Source organism: Aureobasidium melanogenum (genome assembly GCF_000721775.1).
Source record: "Aureobasidium melanogenum CBS 110374 unplaced genomic scaffold scaffold_8, whole genome shotgun sequence".
Taxonomy (NCBI): Eukaryota; Fungi; Ascomycota; class Dothideomycetes; order Dothideales; family Saccotheciaceae; genus Aureobasidium; species Aureobasidium melanogenum.
In genome coordinates, this window is record NW_024470060.1 from 619,457 (window position 1) to 642,771 (window position 23,315).

The 23,315-nt window shown below is 50.2% G+C and overlaps 9 protein-coding genes across 9 annotated transcripts; 5 read left to right on the forward strand and 4 right to left on the reverse strand.

Annotated features, from left to right (window-relative positions):
* Positions 1 to 589: 589 nt before the first annotated feature.
* Positions 590 to 2,195, reverse strand: M437DRAFT_74822 (uncharacterized protein; the record flags this gene model as incomplete). Its single annotated transcript, XM_041026309.1, has 6 exons — positions 590 to 773; positions 807 to 1,306; positions 1,367 to 1,403; positions 1,472 to 1,699; positions 1,750 to 2,046; positions 2,104 to 2,195. 6 exons carry the CDS (start codon positions 2,193 to 2,195, stop codon positions 590 to 592), a joined length of 1,338 nt encoding a protein of 445 aa, XP_040880603.1.
* A 3,240-nt stretch (positions 2,196 to 5,435) lies between these two features.
* M437DRAFT_14259 (uncharacterized protein) lies at positions 5,436 to 5,924 on the reverse strand (the record flags this gene model as incomplete). Its single annotated transcript, XM_041018756.1, has 1 exon — positions 5,436 to 5,924. A coding segment is annotated over one exon (489 nt), but the record flags the coding sequence as incomplete, so codon positions are not given.
* Positions 5,925 to 6,697: 773 nt separating this feature from the next.
* On the forward strand, positions 6,698 to 7,117 carry M437DRAFT_46586 (uncharacterized protein; the record flags this gene model as incomplete). Its single annotated transcript, XM_041021294.1, has 3 exons — positions 6,698 to 6,784; positions 6,839 to 6,896; positions 6,954 to 7,117. 3 exons carry the CDS (start codon positions 6,698 to 6,700, stop codon positions 7,115 to 7,117), a joined length of 309 nt encoding a protein of 102 aa, XP_040880605.1.
* A 424-nt stretch (positions 7,118 to 7,541) lies between these two features.
* On the forward strand, positions 7,542 to 8,389 carry M437DRAFT_46448 (eukaryotic translation initiation factor 4E; the record flags this gene model as incomplete). The annotated part of the gene is made up of 3 exons (XM_041021269.1): positions 7,542 to 7,742; positions 7,798 to 7,866; positions 7,919 to 8,389. The coding sequence occupies 3 exons, from the start codon at positions 7,542 to 7,544 to the stop codon at positions 8,387 to 8,389; spliced, it is 741 nt and encodes a 246-aa protein (XP_040880606.1).
* A 900-nt stretch (positions 8,390 to 9,289) lies between these two features.
* Positions 9,290 to 10,611, forward strand: M437DRAFT_46799 (monooxygenase; the record flags this gene model as incomplete). Its single annotated transcript, XM_041021326.1, has 3 exons — positions 9,290 to 9,504; positions 9,555 to 9,930; positions 9,982 to 10,611. Coding segments are annotated over 3 exons (1,221 nt in total), but the record flags the coding sequence as incomplete, so codon positions are not given.
* A 384-nt stretch (positions 10,612 to 10,995) lies between these two features.
* Positions 10,996 to 12,776, forward strand: M437DRAFT_83958 (glycoside hydrolase; the record flags this gene model as incomplete). Its single annotated transcript, XM_041028020.1, has 2 exons — positions 10,996 to 11,305; positions 11,398 to 12,776. 2 exons carry the CDS (start codon positions 10,996 to 10,998, stop codon positions 12,774 to 12,776), a joined length of 1,689 nt encoding a protein of 562 aa, XP_040880608.1.
* A 341-nt stretch (positions 12,777 to 13,117) lies between these two features.
* Positions 13,118 to 15,441, reverse strand: M437DRAFT_46478 (uncharacterized protein; the record flags this gene model as incomplete). The annotated part of the gene is made up of 2 exons (XM_041021279.1): positions 13,118 to 13,282; positions 13,336 to 15,441. 2 exons carry the CDS (start codon positions 15,439 to 15,441, stop codon positions 13,118 to 13,120), a joined length of 2,271 nt encoding a protein of 756 aa, XP_040880609.1.
* A 324-nt stretch (positions 15,442 to 15,765) lies between these two features.
* Positions 15,766 to 17,331, reverse strand: M437DRAFT_74829 (WD40 repeat-like protein; the record flags this gene model as incomplete). Its single annotated transcript, XM_041026310.1, has 2 exons — positions 15,766 to 16,302; positions 16,357 to 17,331. 2 exons carry the CDS (start codon positions 17,329 to 17,331, stop codon positions 15,766 to 15,768), a joined length of 1,512 nt encoding a protein of 503 aa, XP_040880610.1.
* Positions 17,332 to 17,594: 263 nt separating this feature from the next.
* M437DRAFT_74830 (uncharacterized protein) lies at positions 17,595 to 22,144 on the forward strand (the record flags this gene model as incomplete). Its single annotated transcript, XM_041026311.1, has 4 exons — positions 17,595 to 17,650; positions 17,785 to 17,955; positions 18,015 to 20,611; positions 20,664 to 22,144. 4 exons carry the CDS (start codon positions 17,595 to 17,597, stop codon positions 22,142 to 22,144), a joined length of 4,305 nt encoding a protein of 1,434 aa, XP_040880611.1.
* Between the last annotated feature and the right edge of the window lie 1,171 nt (positions 22,145 to 23,315).

Sequence of the window (23,315 nt, forward strand, 5' to 3'; positions counted from 1 at the left end):
CAATTCTCTGTACCATGAAGTCCTGTATGGCGTTCCGATTGGGCTAGTATAAGCTATCATGCGCATATGTTTGCAAGATTTTGCCGAGCAAAGCATGATCAGGGTGCGAAGAGTTATGCAATTGTGCGTATCGAGACAGGCTGCTTATCCAATGAAGCTTGTCACCCATATTCTGTTGGCAGAGAAGGAAAGATGACATGCGAACGTAGGCAGCAAGCCGAGGCGAGCGGCCGAAGTAATCCGACGTCTTGGCGAGGATTTGACCGAGTTGCGATCCAAAATGCCAGTCCCAAACGAGAACGAGGATAGGGTGGTTCGCAAAGGTCGAAGCTGAAACGGCAAGGAAAGGTAAATGGCGGCGACGATACGTTCTAGGAATAGTCTGGTTTAGACTGTGTCGATGTGAAGATATAAAGGGTAGCTGTGCAGGATTCGTGTGCACGAACCGTCGTATTTCGATTTTGACGCTCAATTCGTAAGATCAGGCTATGCAAGACAAGGCTTCGCAAATGCTCAACAAGCAATAAAAAGTGCTCCTTGAATAACAGAGAGCAAAATGGGTGAATAAAAAGACAATCATCAAAGCTTATCAGTATATTAGATTGAAGTCGACAGAGACAGGGTCCTCCTGCCACTGCGGCTGAAGGCCCTGATCCCCGGCTGCGGTTTGGGTATTTCCCCACACTGGAACTGACTCCGCCGACAGCAGATTGGTGAGAAGAAATTGCCGAGCAAAAGCCGCAGGACCAGACATCAGGTTCTCAAGACTTTCCCTTCGTCGCCGAGTACCCGGTTGTTTTGGCAACTTTTCTGATGGTTTGTATACTTGGCCGATCGTCGTTTCAAGTTGTTCGATGAGCTCGACGCGCTTGGACGCAAGAAGAAAATTGGACGCGGCTGGCAGAATCGACTCAACTGCCAAAACGACCATATGGTAATGTGCAAGGAAGACCAGGACAAGCGGTTCGCGATCGGACAAGCTGATCAGCGATCTGGAAAGCCATGGGACCCAATGGCGAATAGGATACAGCGCCTGTAATTGCTCGTCGGCTGTTGGTCCTGGTGGGGATATTCGTAAGTTTTGCATGAAGTTGATCAACTCCTTGGTGCCACGGACGAGCTCGGGTTCATCGCCGACCTGTTTCTGAAGTTCCCTGAGTGTTGAACAAGCCAGCTCTATTGAATTGTTCTCTGGATAGGGCGCGAGCTCGGTATCACTGGTCTCGAGCTTGATTCCCTTACCCGAGTGTTGAGTGAGGCTCCTGAGCTTTGACTGGTGGCCGAAGTTTTCCATCTCATTTAGGGCCTTGGCAAATATTAGCCTCAATCGTCAGTATGTCATCAAGTTGGGGAGAATTTTCCATACCAAGTCAACGCCCTTCATAATTTGCATGAATTCCTGGCTGTGCTGAGTGTAAGCAATGTCTTCTTTCGGTATAGTGCGATCACAGACAAAAAGAGCCTCACAAACCTTGAAGAAGCTTGCCAGCTTAGCAGATAGGATGCAGCTAGCATGGCATCCACGTTGTCCTGATTGAGTACTCGAAGAGATTCGCGAAGTCCCCGAAGTGCCAGATATTTGTAGTAATAAGCCAGGTGAACCATTGAAGATGCCTGTGTTAGAAATGCCAGATGCGTGCTCGCAAGAGCACAGGCGCTATGTCGCACAAACGAGCAGTCAACTGCTATGCGGTGAACCCTGTTTTGACGGTCAGAACAAATTCTTGTCTTGTGAATGAAATTACAAACTCTGGCAGCAGCGAGAGTCCGAAGTCAATATTTTGCATTCCGGCGGCAACCAAATCATCACTGATTCCGCAGAGATGTGCCATCAGAAATCGTTCTTGCTTTGACAAGTCCGGAGTATCGGTCGGGAATAATCTCAGCAGAGAAGCAGGCTCTGGTTCAAGGGAACCATCTGCGTCGTTGTCCGAGAGAGCGTGCAGAATGCGAGCCACCTGTGGTGATGGTTCTTCTGGCGAAGTCTGTGAAGAGGATGCAGCTCCCAGAAAATCACAACGGACCTGCCGTCGAGTACAATTGATGCTACAGAGACGACTCAGCAAATGCACGAAGATTACATCCTCATCTGCTGACACATACCATTGTGGCTTGGACTCATCGCACTTGATTCGTCTCGCACGGCATGTTGCGCATCCTGTGCGGGACTTCAGGTGTGTTTTGCGAGGCTTCATCCTGCAATATTTGGGGAATGTATAGGATGATGAGCAGAAGCAGGAAGAAGAACGGCGGAGGAAGTTTTGCAACGACCAATGAGTGTGAGCTTAACAATTAAAGCCCTACAAGGACGGTCTGGAGGTGCATAGCCGAACTATACCCAAACGTTCGAGTAGCTTTGGTGAACTTGTTTCGGAGATTAGTCCTCCTGCTTTGCCACGACAAATGCAGCTTTTGAATAGCTCGGCGAGTTGAGCTTTTTTAAAGAAGCGCAGTATATCAATCCATCTTCGATCACACATCAGAAGGAAGTGGACACTCTGCACAAGCGCTTAGCAAGTGACGACTTTATGTTCCAGGATCAGTATGGCTATGACCCCACAGGCAAGGACAAGGGACTGTAGAGTCCATGTTGGTCGCGAAATACCCAGAAGTTACTCTGACAGGAATCCGCCTGAACGTACCTTCCCAAAAGGTACAGAAAGAAGGTTAGTGTTGCCAGAAGGTTCCATGTTACAGGGTGTCTGCGATCGTCAGGTCTTGCGTGGCTTGCCTACTGCCGACCCTAGTTCTGAACAGCATCTTTGATTTGCTGCAACCCTTGAATACGTATAGCGCCGGTCAAGGGCGCTATTCAACGGCTGTAAAAGTGCCTGTACAATATGTTCGGCGAATCCGAGCAGGACGTCGCTTTTTCGGTTAATTATTGCAGCTGCCGCAAAAATAGAGATCTTGGTGGAGTCGCGTTGTTTCACGCATGGTCACGTGTATCGCGCCGACAATGTCACAGGGCCTGGCGCCATTGGCTCATGAGCTGCTCCTGACCAACGCGGGGGCCGCCACTCGCCGATTGCAACCACCCCTCATCCTTTAAAGGCCGATATGAAGACCATATACCTGTTACGCTTAGACGTTTATCAGATCGTATGCTTCTTCGGAATTGCTACCGGAGCTCACATGCCATGCTAAAGACAACGCCCGTGTGAAAAGACTGACCACTTGAGATGCGGTCTGGGAAGAGGTTTGAACCACTAGTGCTCGCTTAGGTACAAGCCTATTGTATACATGCAGACCCCTTCTACAAAACTGGTTCCTATCGTTCTATGTTTCTCGGTTGATCGAGGGCCATGAGTCGAAGTGACGGAGATACGAAGTCTAATCTCAGTATGGCTGACATGGCACTACAGCATTCACAAAGTCTAATCTCGATATGACTGGCATTCGAGTACAGCAGGATACATTACAGGTCCCGTGAACACGGCTATTCGAAGACAAAAATTCTGACTTTGATCTGCTCAGTACGGTATATCACCTACGTGTTCTCCTATAGGGCTCGAATTGATATGAAACTTAATCGGAATAGGGTCAAATCGATTTCGGAGTGCTTTACCGAAGTTTAGACCGAGTAAGGTCCGTCTCTCTGATGAGAAAGGAACGTAACCAATGCTGAAAGGTGGATAGTGATCAATAACTATGATAACTTCGGTGCCTGAGTCACTTTCCCTTTGTGGTCGGGGACCTTGAGTCAAAGGTCAGCTTAGTGCAGCGAATGCATCCCGTGGAGGTCCCCGAGACGTCTAACCTTATCAGGCGTTGATGCTTGTGTTTGGAAGAGACATTGGATTCACCCTGAACGGAGCTTTATGACATCCACCTCCAGCACTGCATACAACATCATCGCTACTTGAACGTGGAGTGATATCTGGCGCCCCTGGGGCTCTACAGATCCGCCGGGGAATGTGGCATGATAGACGGGAGAGGTATCAGTAATCATCCTCTTGAAACTCTATATCTCGCATACCCATGTACAAGGCTCGTCCATATCGGCGACGGTTGGGCAAGAGTGCTCGTTCCTGCCACATACTAGCCTCCAGATACAGAACAGGAAATATATGAAGTGGTGGGTAGCTACAATGCTTTTGGATCGCAAAATAACATGGCCAGTTTCTTGGCCCGAACCATTGGTCGCGAGCTGTGCCGAACGTGAGGCACGTTGATGGACGGCATTGAGCAAGTAAGACTAGCTTTGAATGCTTTGAGGTGTACCATGCCGGACGTAGAGCCGCAAGTGAAATGCTGAGTACCATCATCTACTTTGTCATCTGATGCGCCCACACTCGAATCCTTCAGAAGAAGCAAGACATGCTCCTGATGTCTCGTTGCCGATCAAGTCAAGGTGAAATGCCGTCAACGATGGTTATCAAGGAGCGGAAGGACGAACACGGTGGGCTATGACCGCAAGGTCTGGCATCATCTTCTCGTAAGTTTATCACATCGCACCATGTGAGGGATGGAAAACTCGTTGCCCATGGAGAAACCTCGGTTGGGAACAAGAGAGCTTGGTTGATCATACGGCCTAAGATCCGAAAGTTTGTCACTCATCCAGAACTGACATATCTCAGCAGTGACATAATAGTGAACTGATTACTGGAGAAGGTCCGACTGATTTTGGGAACAGAAATGTAGTCAAAGCCGACCTACCTATGATATCTGTTTGCAAACTTGGTCCTTCTAAAGTGGAGGTTCGATTAAGGTTTGATACACAAGGCACACCGAACTGCGGCATTGCAGCATCCTAAGCCACGCAAGCGGATTGGTGGAACCGATAATCGCGTCTGCTGTCATGGAGCGATACACGTACACTTGATGTTGATTGATTTGCAGTGGGCGACACAAGCTGAATGCCGCCTACATGCATGAACCCGTTAGTTACCGTGACGAACACCAAAGAGGACCCTCACAGCGATGAGGGGTGCCGGTGGAGTGAAAATGCGGGCGAACATAGGTTGCGGCTAAAGAAACGGTGCCTGGGATTTCCTTGCAAGAGCGTGCATGCTGTGATCCTTCGTGATTTCACGTGCTTAAGGTTTGAAGGTGATGAGGCTCTGAAGGATGCACTTGTGGTTGTGTACACTATAGCCAATCGGGCTGTATATCGTCGATCACAAGGGGAGCTGGTTCCGCCTTCAAGAACAACGCTTCGGGGCAGGATACATGCTCCGATGATAGGTTATACCATTCTGTCTAACCGCAGGTCGTATCGACCCACTGATGCGACCTCGTCGAGTTCAGCCATCGAAGATTTGGACATCATCGTATCGTTGACGGACCACGTGTGAGCATGCTCAACATGGAAGTTTTCTCCGTCGAGATCGTATATGCATCGCGCTGGTCACGGCGCCATAAAAGCTGGTGAAATTTAGCGAGTCAATCGCGATATCACATCATGATTTATTCTTCTTGTGTGGTTGCTCGTAGAGACGCTTGCTCAGAATCTCATAGTCAGGTTCAATGGACCTCCCTCCTCTTAGTTTCCTCGGCCTTGGACTAATCTCATCCACTTCGTATCCGCGTGAATCGTACCACCTTCGTGCGTGCACATTGCGTTTGAAGACGGTGAGCATTGCTTTGTCCATACCAGTGGCCCCACCAATATACTCGGCCATGCTGAAGAGATGTCGTCCCAGACCACAATCCCGGAAGTGCTCGGAAATGTGTATCTCATAGATGTAGATGACATTCTCTTCATTTTCTTGTGTGATCATGAAAGACAGAAAGCCGATGATTGATTGGTCCAGGTCTGCGTCTTTGCTCCATCGTTTCTCGGACTCTGGCAACTGATTGTCTTTCAGTCGAACGATCAGGTAGCGCATGTCACCGTCCTTCATCTCATCTATCTTGTTCTTGTCGTCCCAGCCCTGGCTACTTGCGCTGTAGTCTTTGTAGCTCGTGTGTTTGATCAATTCAAAGAGTGTCCTTGGAATTCTGGGTATAGACGCCGTAGTCTCTGTACCAACTTGCCTGAAAAGGTCAGAGCTTGTGAAACCCAGGATGTCGAAGACTGCTGAGCTGGAGCCAGCATTCAATCCTGATCTTTGGCCAACTTCTGGTGTGTAATTCATCAATCCTGCGTGCATGTGGTCTTTCATAAGTTGGTGTATTGGCAGATTGTTGAGGTCTCGGACTTTCTTGAAATGTGAGTAAGCTTCAGCAGCTTCGATATACAGCTTCTTGCCTTGAGACTCCTTCTTCCCAAATGTGCGAAAAACGTCGCCATGCTTGAGGAGCACATCTCCATTCTCTTTGGACGTTCGCAACGGAAACTGGTCAAGAAACTGGCAAGCTCCGAATACGACCCATCTTATGTCCATGTCTCTGAGTGAGGAACGAGCGTCTTTCAAGAGTTTTTGGACCTCTTCCTCATTTTTGTGGTATATTGATGTGATTAGACCAAGAGTTGGTGGTTCGCGGTTCTGTTCTTGCTCCAGTGACAGGGCAGAGTTCACCTCGAGAAACTTGTTGATTCCCCATAACCTCCACTTGTCAATGTCTCTTTCCGTTGCTGCATTTGCCATGCCTAGATGTGAAGGATGGTTGTTGGAGAAATTCTGCTAGAAGACGCGATGGTGTTCAGTTCGTGTTTCGTGTCGTCATCCGAAAGAGCCCCGAGGGCTGGACTTTTTTGATTCATGCTCCGCAAAATGTAGACGACATCAACAACAATGAACTTAGGTTCGACATGATGCGACAAACAGCAAGTCTATGGGCGAGAATAGCGACACAGAAGTCGTTACTCCGAGGCAAGAATGTCTTGACGCTGGAACATGTACGATGTCGTTCTGGAATGTGAAATTGGCAGTGGCTGACAACGAGAAAAAAGTTCATGCAAAAGAAGAAGGCGCTGAGTCTTTGGCGTGAGATCATGCGAGCGATCAGTAGTATGTCTACCAACAATCAAACACAAACCACCTAGCTCGGCGACTGATTGTATCAAGAAATCCCAGGATCGCCAACGAAGAGAGAGATGCGAGATTATGCGCGCACTGAGTTTGAGAGGCACAGAGACGTGCAGGATATTGGACACATCCGTTATCTCATCTCTACAGGGCGCACACAGTTTGATGGCATGAAACGATACATCAATGAGCAGGTGCTATGAGAAGACTTTGAGAAACTTCTGTTTCCTGGCACACAGCTTAAGCTGCAAGACTTCTCGCAATTTCTTCCTTTCACTCTCATCCTTTACCACTACTTCTAAGATACCCAACCCACAAATAGTCACATTATCTTGCTTCGAATTAGAACCAACATACTCTTGCATATAGATTTCCCAGAAAATTGACAGTCAGTCTCCAAGTGAAGTTGCAGCTGTAGTTGAGGAAAGTACAGACCGGCAAGCTCCGTCGCGGTTGCATTTGCGCGGAAGGAAAGAAGTTCGTCGAGCGCCTTCAGTCTGGCACCAAGATTCACAGTTTCGACACGAGACATTCGCAGCTCTTCGTCGACACCACCGTCCCTGTCGCACACTGCATCACACCAACTACATCAATCAGCACCCGCCGCATTCTCAAAACCATCTCATCATGGCCGAAGTCGCTCAATCGCCCGTCCCTCTCGACACCATTCCCATCTCTCCCGAGGGTGGTAATGCTGCTACCGACTCTACTTCCAGCGCAAACTCTGGCGATGTCGTCACTGTCTTCCACGACCCCGAGAACTTCAACGTTAAGCACCCTCTTGCTCACACCTGGACTCTCTGGTTCACCAAGCCCCCAAGCGGAAAGGTACTAGATCCTCCGTCACACTCAACAGCCGCGCCCATACTGATCCCCTTGGCAGCAAGACTGGAATGAATTGTTGAAGGAGGTCATCAGCTTCAACAGTGTCGAGGAGTTCTGGGGCATCTACGTAAGTTGGCGCCAAGTCTGTTCTTCACTCAATTCCCTCTGACTCCTTCTAGAACAACATCACTCCCTCGTCCGAGCTCGCTCCCAAGTCCGACTACCATCTCTTCAAGCAGGGTGTCCGCCCTGAGTGGGAAGACCCTCAGAACAAGCACGGAGGCCGTTGGTCATACACCTTCAAGCAGCGCCAGGCCAACGACGAAATCTGGCTCCACGTTCTGCTCGCTGCCATCGGTGAGCAGCTTGAGGATGACAACGACAACGAGGTCATGGGTGTCGTCATCAACATCCGTAAGGCCTTCTACCGTATTGGCCTCTGGACTCGCAGCGCCGGCACCAAGGCCAACCCCACCAAGCAAGGCCAGCCCCAGCGCACCCCTCAGGAGTCGCAGGCCATCCTTATGAAGATCGGCCAACGCTTCAAGGCTGTTCTGCAAGTCACAGACAAGGAGCCTGTTGAGTTCATGGGTCACTCCGACTCTGCCAACGCTGGTTCCACCCGTGCTAAGGCCAAGTACTCGGTCTAAGAGAAAAGTCTTCCAATCTCCTTTGAACTTGCATTTCCAGCGGACTCGGGGTCAACCAAAACTTCAAAAGGCGCACACGGCGTTATTACCTTTCTCGAGAAACCACATTTTACACAGCATGACATTTATGGGGGCATGACTTTCTTTCTCTCTTCTCGATCGATCCATACATACATACCAAGGGGAAGAAAGGCAGGGGCGGGCGGTCTAGGAGGTTGAGCAAGTGGCCCTCTGTTTTTAAAGACGCCCGTCTGGTTTTATGACGCGTAAGAACCGGGTGTTGGGATGCGAGGTTTACGTAGAAGTTGATACCCACGAATATGAAGCATCTGATAGAACCAGAAACTGCATCCTTCTTGTCTCAATGTACGTGAACAGGTTTCCCTGATACACAAAGCTTCAATGTCCTGTAAACTGGCAATTAGCAGAAACTAAGTGCTGGTAAGCACACCTTAGTCACATACGACAAAGATCGCACTTTAGCGGTTTGCATGTGACTGTGACTGATGAGGAAAAATTCGCGGCATCAGCAAGAGGGTCCGATACCTACAGCATACTGTCAGATACACATTCTTGCAGCCACTTCATATTGTTAGACGCACGCCAAAGACTTTACGCCATTAGAGACAGTGATCAGCGGGATTAATCATACACGGCGCTCGCAATATAACCCCACCCACTAGTTATACGACGAGCCCCATATGGGTAAGCGATCCTTCTTTCCAAGCATATATAGAAGCGCCGGCCCAATGTTGGGTAACCTCAATCCGCATGAGACAAAGCCCTTGACCGCACCTATCTAAACAGATGGACGGCACACCAACCTTTCGCATCGCTATTATTGGCGCTGGTATGCTATGCTGTTCCTCTACAACTGCGACTTGACTTATCTTGTGACCATCAGGAATTACTGGTCTTACCACAGCAATCGCGCTTCGCAAACTTCCAAATGTTGATGTGCAGGTTTATGAGCGAGCGACACAACTTCGTGAGCTGGGTCAAGCTATTGCTATCAATCCCAATGGCCTTCGCACGCTCGAGAAACTGGGATTGCATAAAGTGCTGTCAGATGATGTGGGTTATAGGTGTCCAAGTGGTATACCACAAACATTCAGGTGAGGGGTCAGAGTGTATCTTGACACTAAGGAGATGCTGATCGTCACAGACATTGGAAGACGAATGAGATACTGGGAAGGGAACAACACACGGGAAACGTCGAAGAAAAGCACAAAATGACTAGGTTCTATCGTCCACACCTACAGGAGACAATACTGGACTACCTACCCCGAGAGATCATACACATGAATAAGCGTGTTGTCGGTGTCAATATTCAAGGTGAAGGTGTTGATGTCGAATTCGAGGATGCCACAACCATAAATGCAGATCTCCTAGTGGGTGCAGATGGTATCCGCTCAGCTGTCCGTGGATTCTTTGTCCCAGACTTTGAACTCAAATGGTCTGGATTGATTGCTTATCGCACTGCTTTTGATGTTAAACTGCTTGATCATGTCAAAGATTTGCCGGAAGATACCACACAATGGGTATGATTGCACTCCTCGAGACCGGTGTTCGTGACTAACTTTGATCAACAGTGGTCCTCTCAAGACGGCATTCTAGGAACCAAGATGGGAAGAGGCAAGTACGGCATAGTAGCTTTCCACAATGCCAACCCTTCTACGGATCAACACCTGCTGGAAAACATACACTGGGACGTAACTACAAATACTGCCACGCTCAGAGACATGTACAAAGACTTCCATCCAGTCGTGAGGGATATCGTCGCAGCTGCACCTCACGTACGCACCTATCCAAACTTATATGGCGGTTTCTTGGATACTTATGAGTTTGGTGGTCGAGTAGTGCTTGTAGGCGATGCAGCACATTCCCATGGAGGAGCACTGGCTGCAAATGCCTCTCTTGGGATTGACGATGCTTACTGTCTCTACCTGTCTCTTCTCAAAAGGGTATCTACAGATGAAAGATTGAACTTGGGAGCAGAAGAGTTGCAGCAGAGCTTGAGACTGTACGATGCTGTACGCAGACCGCATTGTGAGAAAGTCTTGAAAGTGGTACATGGGATATATGCTATGACCAATGCGCGATTATGGGGTGTAGGAGAAGGGGAAACGGATGAGCAGCTCAGAGAGAAGCTGAGGACGCGGCCGTATGCCGAGTGGATTCATGAACATGATGTAGAAGCTGCGTTTAGAGCATGTACTTGATGAGAACATGGCAGGACAAGATAAGAATACACGACGAAAGTATTAGACGAGCATCTGGCAGAGAAGCTTGATAGTAATTGTAGAGTATAATAACAGCTGCCAAGTGACAGACTTTAGCCTTTTCGGGAAGGAACGCTCAACGGGGTCTTGCCGAAGGAGGGGGCATGGCGGGGTGCTCCGCATTCTCGATGTCCCTACTCGAGCACTTTTACCCAGTCACCTTTGCCAAAATAGCGACCAAACGATTCTTTACTCTGCAGATAGATCGAAGAGGGTCATGCTTTTAGCCGGGAGGTATAACAGCAGAGGACCCTCTGCTGCTATGGCTAGCCATACACTTTCTATGCTTCAGCATGCGAACCAACTCGCAGTCCTTCAAAAACAATGCCATCCTCACCCATCCCCCACCTTCGCCAAACAGCTATCTCAAAGCAGCTCATCGTCAAAGGCAAACCCTTCCTCATGTTAGCCGGAGAACTTCAAAACTCATCCTTCAGCTCGTCAGAATACATGCAGGATGTTTGGACCAAGTTGACTACTATGAACATGAATACAGTACTAGGATCTGTGTCCTGGGAGCAGATTGAACCTACAGAGGGAAACTTTGACTTTGAAGCTCTGGATCAGGTTTTGCTTGATGCTAGAAAGCATGGCTTGCATGTTGTTCTGTTGTGGTTTGGCAGTTTCAAGAATGGTGAGTAATGACTTTCCTTCGGGTGCACGATAGTTTCCACATGGAAGTGGCATCATGGAGAGAACATCATAGTGAGATGATGAGCTGTATAGGTCTATCCACGTATACTCCCCCATGGGTAAAACAAAATCCCAAAAGATTCCCCAGGATGAAACTGCGAACCGCAGATGGAAGTCTTGCAACCAGCGATATCCTCACAGTCTTTGGCACAGAAGCACGAAAAGCCGATGCCAAAGCCTTCAAGACACTCATGCAGCACCTCAAAGACTTTGACGAAGAACACTCTACAGTAATTATGGTTCAAGTCGAAAACGAAGTTGGTTGTCTAGGAGACTCCAGAGATCGCAGCGAAGGTTCTGAAGCAGCGTTTGCAGCTCCATTACCCGATGAATTTCGCGACTTCCTTGGAGGGGACTGGTCAACCTTCACAAATGCCTTTCGACGTAACCTTGGGGAGCTAAGGCAGTGTTCCCTGAACAAAGACACGACGTGGAAAGATCTTCCTGGAGATTCTGCACGCATTGATGAGTTATTCATGGCTTACCACTACGCAAAATACCTTGACGAAATCGCTGCAGTGGGGAAAGCAATCTATGCTCTGCCGCTCTACACGAATGTATGGCAGAATGTCATAGACAGCGATACAGACTCCAATACACCACCTATCGCAGGAGGAGGCTCAGAACCAGGCGACTACCCATCTGGAGGTGGTGTGATAGATGTCCTGGATATCTGGCAAGCATTTGCACCTTCACTCGATTTTATCGCTCCGGATATTTATCTCAACGATTATGCGACTTCGTGTAGATTGTATCGACATAACAGTCAGCCTTTGTTTATCCCCGAGCAGAGGCGTGATGAGTATGGTGCTTTGCGTATCTGGACTGCGTTTGGCTCTCACGCATGCATAGGAACCTCGCCATTTGGCTGCGAGACCGTGGATCCCATGAACAGTCCTTTTAGGAAGCATTACGGCTTGTTGAACAAGATGAGATATCATATCCTTAGCGCCCAAGCGCAGGAAAACACCAGTATAGGTTTCTTCTTCGACGAATTGGCTGCCGATGGTTCAGACCCTTCACCAAGAATCACAACCACATTTGGAGACTGGAACCTGCTGATAGAAAGATCTTTCGTATTCGGCCATCCCTCCTCCGGCTCAGGCATGATCCTCCACACCTCTCGGAACACCTTCCTCCTCATCGGATGGGGCTTTCAAGTGACCTTCAAGCACCGCAGCTCCAAAGCCCACTTCAATGGCATTCTAAGATTTGAAGAGATGGATGTTGACGACGCGAAGACTGGATCTTTGCGAAAAGTTCGTCTGTTGAATGGAGACGAGACGCAGAGTGGCAAGGCTGCGGTTATGCCGAGTGAGGAGCCTGATTATGGGGGTTACCCGATTAGTATTACTATCCCTGCTCGTACTGGTATAGCCATGTGTCAGCCGTACGCGCTCTTCGATGATTGATACAAAGAGGCGGCGGTTCTCTTAGTGCCGAGGTATCACGGTTATCGAGTAAGGAATCAACCTCTGCAAATACGTCAAAACAACAGAGGCAAGATCGCAATCATGTACGTGAGATCTACCATCCCAGGAAAATACATATTCACCTATCAAGGCCATGTCAATATCTTTCTATGCAAACCCCAAACACCTCGGCTATACTGAAAGTCAAAAATCTCATCTAGTAGCAATATGTTCGTCCAAAGGGAGCTGAATCTGCCCTTGCAGAGAATTGAAGAACATCCAACGATGGATATTCAATTTAGTGGAGGTAGAACGACAAGGGAGAAAGAATGAGACATCACTCATCTTTCGTCACAATACCCCGGTTCTTTTTCACCTCCTGCAGCCCAACTCATGATTGTCAAAGCTGTGGTATAGCCCATGATGAAAAGACCGAAGATGACGAGCAGAATGTCCGCGACACGTTGCCACGAACGAGTTGCCACGGCACGATAGTGCATAAGGGGCTGTTGTCATAATCAGTAGGATATCCACAACAGGATAGGAAAGCTTGACTCACAGGGTAAACAAAGACTAGCGGAATGCACGCGAAACTTCCAACCAGCGCGACGAACTTGTCAAGCTGTCCAGCACCAGCCCATGCAATCACGGCACAAAGTGTGACCATGAAGAATCTGAACACATTCTTCTTCCACTTAATCCAAGGGTTATACTTGCCGGTGCGACTGAAAAGTTGTTGAGATGTAATCTCAATAGCAGGATAAATCTGCAGGGGAGTCGAGAGCAAGATGGCCAGAGAGTAGATAAACTGTACGCTGTTGACAAGCTTGTTGTCCTGGGGCATGTTGAGGATAATAACAGTCTTGGTAGCGCTACCGTAGGCTGCGTATGACAGAGCTCCCATGGAAATAAAGACGACGGTGACTGCAATCATGACGACACCCAGGACACGAGGGAATTTTTGTGGGTCTTTCATACCAGATTGGATAGGAATGATGAGGCCAATACCTTCAAAAGTGAAGATGGCAGTACCGATGAACAGTGTCCAGTCATCCTTGTTGAACTGAATGATATCAGCTATGCCGTGGTTGTTGGCCAATGTCAAAATGTCGTAGTAGTAGAGGTAGACGAGACCGAGAACGATGAACAGGTCGGCAACCAACGCGAGCTTCTGGATGTTGTTGATGTTGCGGTACAGGCTGAGAGGCAGGAACACAATCATTTGCATCAAAATCATGTATTTGATGTCAATGAAGGTACGGCATTTTGTCACAGCCAGAACAAAAGCCTGCAAGTTTTCCGAAACAAAGACGATGTAGGCCGAAGAGAAACCAATCTGACTGATGACGAGAGAAGAATTGATGAGGGTACGGAACCATCTACCGTAGATCTTACCGCCCATATCACCAAAGGAGGCGTGAACCTTCAGGCGAACGTTGACGAGTAGGATGAAACACCAGAAACTGAGCAAAGCAATGGCCAATAGAACGAGGTTGCTGAACATCATACCGCCATTGAGGTAGGCACGGGGCAGGAACAAGACTCCAGTTCCAACAAAGGACTTGAGTAGGAGCAGCGCAGCACCGCCAGGACTACCCTTGCCAGCCTGCTCCTTTCTTCTTCTCTTGCGCTTGCCGGGAGTCAGTAGAGCACTGTCCTCACCCCATTCACGCTCTTGACCATCCTGATCTTCGTTTTCATCGTCGTAGGCTTCAGAAGTGAAGTATTCATCAGGGCCAAGAACCTCGTCGTCGTCCTCGAGCGATTCACCAGCAAAGTGGCCGTAGAGCGTAAGGAACTCAATGAAGTTGTTGGCCAAGAATTGGGGTTGCTGGCGAGCAGGAGGCTCAGTTTGAGCACGGGCGGCACCATAGTTGGGTCTCGAGGTACGGGTTTCAGGAGTAGGAGAGGCGGCGGTTCGGCGGATGTAGTCTCGACGCAGACCGCCAGGCATTTTGATATTGCTGAGCTCTGGGTCCTCCTCGTTCGGACGAGGTAAGTTGACGCTCAAACTTCTCTTTAGACGACCAGTCTCGCGAGCCTGACGCTCTACCTCTTCTCGTTCGCGCTCTTCGGTATAGCGGTAGATGTGTCTCGTCATGTCTCCGCCTTGCAGCTGAAGACTTGAGAAGTGCTCATCATCTACACCGGGACCGTTCTCGATAGATTTGGCAACTTCAGAAAGTTTTGAGTTGCGCTGGAATGAGGAAGAGACTTGAAGATTCGATTGTGAGGTGCGTTGAGCGGGACCAACCAAGTGCCGGCGCAAGACCTCGAGATCTTCGTTCTTGCTTGGACTTTGCGAGTACGAGGCATCATCGGGATAGGCTGAGCCGGGCGGAGCGGGAGAAGCAAAGCGAGGTGGGCTTCCTGCGAAACCTCCCCTCAGTGCCTGCGACAGCGATGAGGGGCCGGGTCCGGGGATGGAACCACGATGGTACGAGGCGCCGGGCAGAGGGTCATTTCCGGCTTGGGAATTGTCTTGACCGTCGAGCTGACGCGGAGTAGGAATCTGTCTGACAGGAGGAGTACCGAAAGGAACGGGACTGGCAAGTCGGGCGGTCGAGTAACTGCGAGACGGCGAGCCTCCAGCGTACGGGGACGTCGAACGTGGGGCACCCGAGCCAATGGCCTGCGGTGATGTGCCGCTGCGGTTGCCTGACATGGCCGCTCTGGAAAGTGCGTGGTTTAGTCGCTGGACGAGGAAAGAGCGCTCAAGGATTAACAGAGAAAGAGCGACCGAGCAGAGAGAGGATGTTCAGGTAAACATGTACAGATTACCCTACGCGAGGTCACTGGCTCTTTGCAGACCCTGCCGTCTCGTCTCGACTCGTATCCACCTGCCTAGGGCAGCCCCAGCCGGTGCCAAGCCTATGACATGCTTGTTCACATGCTCGCTTTTAGTTTGAGCCTCAGCATTACTCCCGTCAACAGTCATCTGTTTCTCGTGCTAGAATACGCCTTCGCAAGATTGCCAATTCTGGGCTATCTACTCATCGTCGCTATCACTGCTTGCCTCTTCGGCCGTGCCCGGTACATCGTCCTCGTCCTCGTCTGCCACTTCCGCCGGGCCATCCATCACGAATGCGACCAGGCATGTGATGCGGTGCCCGGTCTCGTGCGTACCTATCGACGTGCCAACTTGACGCACCGCGCCCTTTGCTTGCTTCATTTCGGCGCCCTCCAAAATCTCCGAGACATCGCACTTCCATATCCTGACAGCACCATCGCTGCTGCCAGTCACGATGGTCAACGGTGCTCCTGTCTTGTGCTGCAGCACTTCAAAGTCCTTGACTCTGCCACTGAATCCTGCTTGCCTGCCTCCCAATTGTCCCAAAGCCGCGCACTGCGGTACTTCTTCGTCCTCCTTCTCACTCTCAACGCTTGTCTTCAGGTCGTAGAAGATGACTCTGCCGTCCTCGGTCGACACCGCCAGGATGCTGCGTCCCTCTCCGGCCGGTACAATGCGCATCTGGTGAAGTTTGGTGGGTGGTGAAGGTCGGATGATGGCTTTGGGCGTCGAGTCCTGTCGTGTCTGTCAGTCGCCAATTCTGTCTCGGGTTGATTATGCATCACTCACCATGCCATAAACCACAGCTCCTCTCTCGAAACCAACAACATACTCCTCGCCGTCTTCACCCCATGCCAGCTTCCTTCCCTCGCCGCTGCTGTATCTGCCTTCGCCCGCAGCCTGCAACAAACTCTTGTCAAAGTTCAACACTCCGGCCTTCTTGCCAGTCACCAAATTCCACAGTCTCATGCATCTTTCTCCTTTGCCGACAGTAACCATAACCTTCATGCTAGGGTGGATTGCAAAATCGTTGACTCCGGTAGGTACTTCTCCTGGTCCAGCAGTATCTCCGCTAGGTCGCCCCACAGCCTTGGGAATGGGACACTTAATGGTTGATAGCACGGTCCAGTCGCGGGTTCTCGAGATGGCGACAGTATTGTCGTCGGCTGCACTAAAGAGCTTGCCTCTAGTAGGGAACTGAAGCTTGTTGACGCTGCGCGCATGGTGTAGCAGACTGCCGAGTTCCTTGTTCCGGGGGTTCTCAATGATGCTGGTAGCCGAGAGACTAGGCAGTTGTGGTTTGTCGCTGACAACGGGTGGGCTGGTAGAGAGGTTGAAGAGGTTGATGCGCTCATCTGTGCTACCAGTCGCTAGCACTCGCTTATGAGCCTCGTTGGGAGCTGAGAGGGCCAGACAGCGGACAGCGCTCGAGTGAGCGGCAAACAAGAAGGTATCCGAGTATGTGGGTTCGTCCTGCTCTTTTGACGCTTCAGAGTCGAATACTGTCTCAGAGACGGTGGCAGCGAAGCCGTGAAGAACTCTCTCGTAGGATCCGGTAACGATTTGAATAGAAAGCGACTCGGGCTTTGAATTGGACTTGGTGTCGTTGGTTGCGACGGCAGGTTTGGTGGAGGTCTTTGCTGACTTTGTCGTTGCGGACTTTTTTACAGGCTTGGTGGACTTGGTTGCTTCTGCAAATCTGGCGGTCTTTCCGTTGGTGGCACGAGCACTCAACTGTGCATCCTCGCTCTTTCTTTTGACCATGATGAAGTGTGTGGTTGATGGTGATATGGTAAAGTTGAAGTTTTGGTAGAAAAAAAGTAGAAAGTTTGGGGGAGTCTGGAAAGCTTGCTTGGGATGATGAAGACTTGGCGTTTGGTTGACACGCTTTCAAGTCGCGCACACCTCGCCATCGTAACAGCCCTCATCGCGCAACATAACCATCTTCAATTTTCCATCGATCCATTCCCACACCTGTCTTCCTTTGTTGAGAGACTGGTGCTGTGAATGCGACGTCGCGGAAACTTATGTCCCTAGCACGATTGCGAGATGGACCGCTTAGTGAACGCAGGACTGCCAGAGCGTAAGTTCGCATCTGCACATTTCACGGGCGCATTTTACACCAATCTATTCGCTTGTCTATTTTGATTCCAGAAAATCGCTTCATTCTTTTTCCCATTGCGTAGCTGTCGAGTTGTGCTGACAAGTCTGTCGCAGGGCATCCTTGACCAAGCGAGCTGCCCGCCTGCGCGCTTTGAACCAAATCACCCAATCCATCACTGAACACTGTGGTCTCCCTCCTGCTCTCAACCTCGATTTTGATTCTCTTCCCTCTCCTCCTCACACTCCTTCTGAAGATGTTCTTCTCAATTCCGCCGACCTGGAAAAGTAAGTGGTCGCATTTTGTGAATTAACTGTTCATTTCTCATACTTCTCCTGCTTTCTAGAGGCCTCTATTTTCAGGACTCATTACTGCCTTTCTCCTTGGACGCAATAGAACAGAATCCTGCTATTAAAGCTCTGGCCCGTCAGCATGCGCCTCCTTCGCTCAATTCTGGAGACATTGATAGCCAATCTCATGCCACGGCTCCCATCACTAACTCAGATACTATCGCAAGCTCACAAGACCCCTCTGTTTCGGAAAATGTTGACCTTGCACGGGCCTCTGATGATTCTCCAGTCAATCCACCTGGTCGCGAAACCCAAAGGCATCGTCCCCGTACTGTCCATCTGCCCCCCAAGGAAGTCCAAGAAGAACGGTTCCGCGAGAAGCAGTTGCGTCAGGAAGCACGACGGAGAGATGCTGCCGAATCCGACAGAGCTCAAGGTGAAGCCGCGTCGTCGCCGACATCTACTGCTGGTGCTCCTTCTATGGCCACCCCTTTGCCCGGTGGCCACTCTCCCTTGACCAGTACTGATGAGGATGCCACAACTGTGAACCAGACGGTGGCCAAGCCTCCTAGCTTGCAACCATCCGCCGAGGAAATTCTTGCGAAAGAACAACACGACAAGCTATTACAGTCACAGAAGGAAATCGCGTACCAGGAAGCCTTAGGACATGAGGATGACTCTCCTGATGTGCAGCTGCGTCTTGAGCAGGAACAGGCGGCAAAAGCGTCTCGAGATGCATCTTTGAACGCCAAGCCCTCAATGATCGATTCTTCTAACAATGTCAATGCGACAATACCAGCTAGTGATGGAACTCAATCTGTTGCGCCGGCTCAAGCTCACTCAACCTCACCTCCCGTTTCTGTTTCTGCTACTTCACAAAAGAAAAGAGCTCCGCGTCCATCACTTGTCAACATCATGCCTCCTAGAGATCCTGCACTTGCCAACGCTGTTGTCGAGACTTCAAGCCCTGTTCGCGTTCAATCAACTTCGGAAGTGAACGAATCAACAAGATTGTCTCATCCCGCTTCAAAGCGTGCTCACACGACAGGCGAGGTATCGAAGGTGAAACCCGAGCAGTCGATTGTAAGACGCCAACGAGCAGTCAAAGACGAGCCGCAGTCGCCTGGTTCGCTACGATGCGCTGAGCTGATGAAAAGAGAGGGCTACAATGCTCTCAAGGGGGTATCTGCCGAGCTCACAAGGGACTATCTGGAGCCGCTTTATCGTATACAAGTTCACGAGCCTCCTAATGGAAGACCTTTACACGAACTCTTGCAAAAAGCCAGCAAGGCTGTGACAACTACTGAGCAGTTTGCCGGATACCACGAGAGACAGGACCAGCGCATTCTTCGAAGAATTTACCAACTACAAAATGCGAATCGCTGGTCCCTCAGGCAGATGCAGCCTTGTGCTGAGCCAGCTGCCCCCAAAACACACATGGACCATCTCATGGCTGAGATGAAATGGATGAGGACTGATTTTCGACAAGAGCGCAAGATGAAAAGAGCCACAGCCAAATTCTTTGCGGAGCAATGTACAGATTGGTGTCGAGCGGACAAAGAAACACGGAGGTCAATGCAAGTCAAACTCAAGTCGGTCGAGGCGCTGCGCCAGGATACAGCTGTTCCACACTCTCCCGCCGAGTCCAATCTTGAGAACAGTGAAAGAAACAGTCAAGGAGCTCAGTCGCCACCAGGCTTGGACAACGATGTCGAATCCAGTGTTGAGGACTTTGATATGCCGAGGACACCGCAGTACGCAACCGTGGTCCCATCATCCTTTTTCTCTGCTATCAACATGGACACGGAGACATTCCATATGAAGGACAACGAGGTTCTGCACAGCGCCATAGCTGATCTCCCTTTGCTGACACCGTTCGACGAGGATGAGGACTCTGCCCATCTGACTATCAAACGTCCGACTCCCGCAGTATCAAAGTTTTGTTCAGCCAAGTTGATGATCGATGTTAGCGGCCCGCCGAAGAAGAGAAGCCGATATGATTACAGCGATGAGGATGATGCGATGGAAGAGCCCTCACTGCCTGCCGCGAAGAGGCCACGCGCAAGTCAAGATGACTCTGGTTTGCGACCTGAGCAGACAGACGTTGCCCTCTTCGAGCCCGAGAACAAGCTTTTGCGAAGTAGACTGCACCAAAATACGGCGTTCCGGCCTCCGTCCGAGTTTCAGATGCCATCTTCGCAATTCTATGAATTCAGAACAGCATCTCAATGGACAGAAGAGGATCAGCAAACCCTGCGTCGTCTTGCCAAAGAGTATTCTTTCAATTGGTCTCTTATCGCAGACAACCTATCATTGTCATCCAGATTCACCAGCGCATCTGATAGACGTACGCCATGGGAGTGCTTTGAACGTTGGGTCGAGCTAGAAAGTCTGCCGAACGAGATGCGAAAGACTCTCTACTTCAAGACTTGGAATCAACGACTCGAGGGAGCAAATCGAAACAATGAAGCCAAGTACCAACAACAGATGGCACAGCTTGCACAGACCCCAGGCCAGCCTCCGACAATCATGCGAAAAAAGACGACGCCATTTAAAGTTGACAAACGCAGACAGAATCGATACTTGCACATGGTGGACGCGATGCGGAAACTGGCTAGGAAGCGGGAGCAACAGGCCCACAAGCAAGCCGAAGGTGAAATTCCTCGTTCACTACTTATTCCGCTCCGTACTAACAAGCACAACAGCTCAAAAAGCCGCTCACATGCGCAAACAGCACGAAAACGCAGCACCAAAGAATGGGATTCCCACTCCTCAAGAATTTAGTAAAATGCGCCAGGAACGGGATGTCCAAGTTCACGCACGGCAAGAACGTTACAGAGAGCAAATGCTCGTGCAACAACGCGTATGTCGTTTGTCATCGTTCGATCCTCTACCAGTGCTTACAAGTTTACAGCAGGCTCAAATGCAACGCAACGGCCAGATGCCGACCCAGCAAGCTCACCCCAATGCTAATCCTCACAACCGTACCGGACCTAACATGCCTCATCCGCAAAACTCTCAAACGCAACCTGGGGGTCCACAACAGATGAATCATCAAGGTCTGCCGAACGGACAAATCCCTAGTGCTGCTGCGCAGGGAGGCGCGCATCTTAATAATCCACAAATGGGCATGCGCGGAGGGATACCACAAGCGCAAATGCAACCCAACATGCGCCCTGTGGCTAATGGCCAAGCTCATGGCACGCCAGATGGGATGCAGCAAAGAGTGCTTGAGGCGCAAAGAGCAAACCAACTCAAGATGAATGGTCAGCAATATCAAATGGCGCCACCGAATCGAGCAAGTCCTGGAGGTATGCATCCACCGAATGGGGTGGGTAATCAGTCTGCAATGAACGGCATGCAAAACATCCGTACTCCTGGACCCCAAAACCAGAACCATCAGTCGACCGCTAATGGCAACGCTGTCGCTTCACCACACATGCCACCACCACCAACTCCGACAAACCAGTCGCAACAATCGCAGCAACTTGCCAATGGACTTGTCCCGAACATCACGTCAATCACTCACCAGCTCCAGGCACAGTTCCCACAAGCTTCGGCAGAAAAGATTCAGGAGCTGGCGACCGAACGCTTGCGACAGATTCACTTGCAAGGACAGCACCAGCAATCACATCAGCAGGCTCGTCAGAGTGCGCTCAGCGCCGCTGCCGGAACACATGCCGCGAATATTGCGCCAAACGGCTCGCCCGCTTACAGTCAAAACCAAGCAGCCTTCCACCAGAACAACGGCGGTGGTCAACACACGGCCTTCAATACCAATGGTAATAACACAACAGGTAATGCAGGCAATCCTGCTGCACAGCAGTATGCTGCCGGTATGCGACAACGCGTTTTGGCTCAACAGAGCCAGATGCAACATCAAAACTCCTCCATACAGAACAGCGGCAGCCCGCGTGTAGCACAGGCCAGTCCAGTACCGGGCATGGCGGTCCCCAGTCCGAACATGGCTCCTGCTCACCCGGCGCAGAGTATGCCTCTGAACGCCAATAACCGTACACCAACTCCTCAGATGACAAGGCTGGGCAGCGGTCAAGGGGCCGCGGCTCCAGGAACGCCTCAGCCAGGATCTCAGTTGCAGCAAACGTCGTCAGCAATGCAGCGACAAAGCCCCGTCGTTCAACAGGCCAGTCCAAGGCCTGTCTCTGCTGGTGTTGCGAGACAATAATTCGGACCGCATGCACCCTTGACGTGACTTACTGCTCACTTTTGAATCACACTCATGACTTGGCATCGCAATGAGGAGCCGGGAGGCGGTACTAAAACCTACATCAAGCGGTCGTACTGCGGAAGGTTGTCCAGCATATCTTCTCTCGCAAAGGATGGACAGAGCGGGAAAGTAGACCAAGGAATCTGGGAAAAGCTACGCATTTCTGACGTTGAATCTCCCAATTCCCAACCTTCTTGCCTGCTTTTGTTGCCTGATAGTGCTTTGTTTGCCTTCATTCTGTTTATGTACAAAAAATTCAGCATCATTGTCTCTTTTCTCTCTCTTCATCATCTGCGAAGACACGTCCAAGCTCACGCATGTTATCGTCTTCATCCCAGGAGTTCAGCGAGGGCTTCTCATATCCACCATGTGACAAGTGTGTTATTCTGGGGCTGGCATGTGCTTTGGCGGCTAAGTGGTTGCATGGGCATGCCTTGGGTTGCGTTCTTCTCGCGTCACTTTTGCACTGCTGGGTAGGGTAGGGTGGAGTTTCCATGTTTCTCTTTGCGGCACCAACCCCGCTGCGCATGCCCAATGCTGGTGCAGGTCACTATTCGAATCAAAATGCCATGATCACGGAGACGCTTCTTCTGTTGTAGGACGACGATTAAGATTCCGGAGGATTTGCCGAATTTGTCTTTTAGCGGACTTGTATGCGGTAAATGTATATAGCTGCATGCATGCGCGCCAGCCCAACTAATTTGAGACCAAGCTATGGAATATGCAAGCCTTGCACCGGCATTGACTCTTTCCGTGCTTAGCTTTATGCATTTCGTGGAGGTCTGCTCCGACTCCGCGGTTCTTGTCTAACTGCTGCGTTCATCCTTTGAGGTTTTGCTTACAGCTTTCGTGGGGGGTCGGGGCTTGTTGCAGCATAGCTGGAGGGATGCAAGATACTTTTTGGCACAGAGAGGTGTATATTGTTTTCGTTTTCAGGATATCATGGTCATGTTTCTTTCTAGAAAGTAAGCGTGTATCGTTATAGGTTTACAGTTTGGGAGAAGGGCGCTATAAGATGGTATAGGGCTCTGTCGCTTAAATGGTTGCACGGCACCCACCTCTCCATCCTGCTCCGCTCATGGTACTCTAAATTTGCGGCAAAGACACCATTAACGACCTACACAAGCTG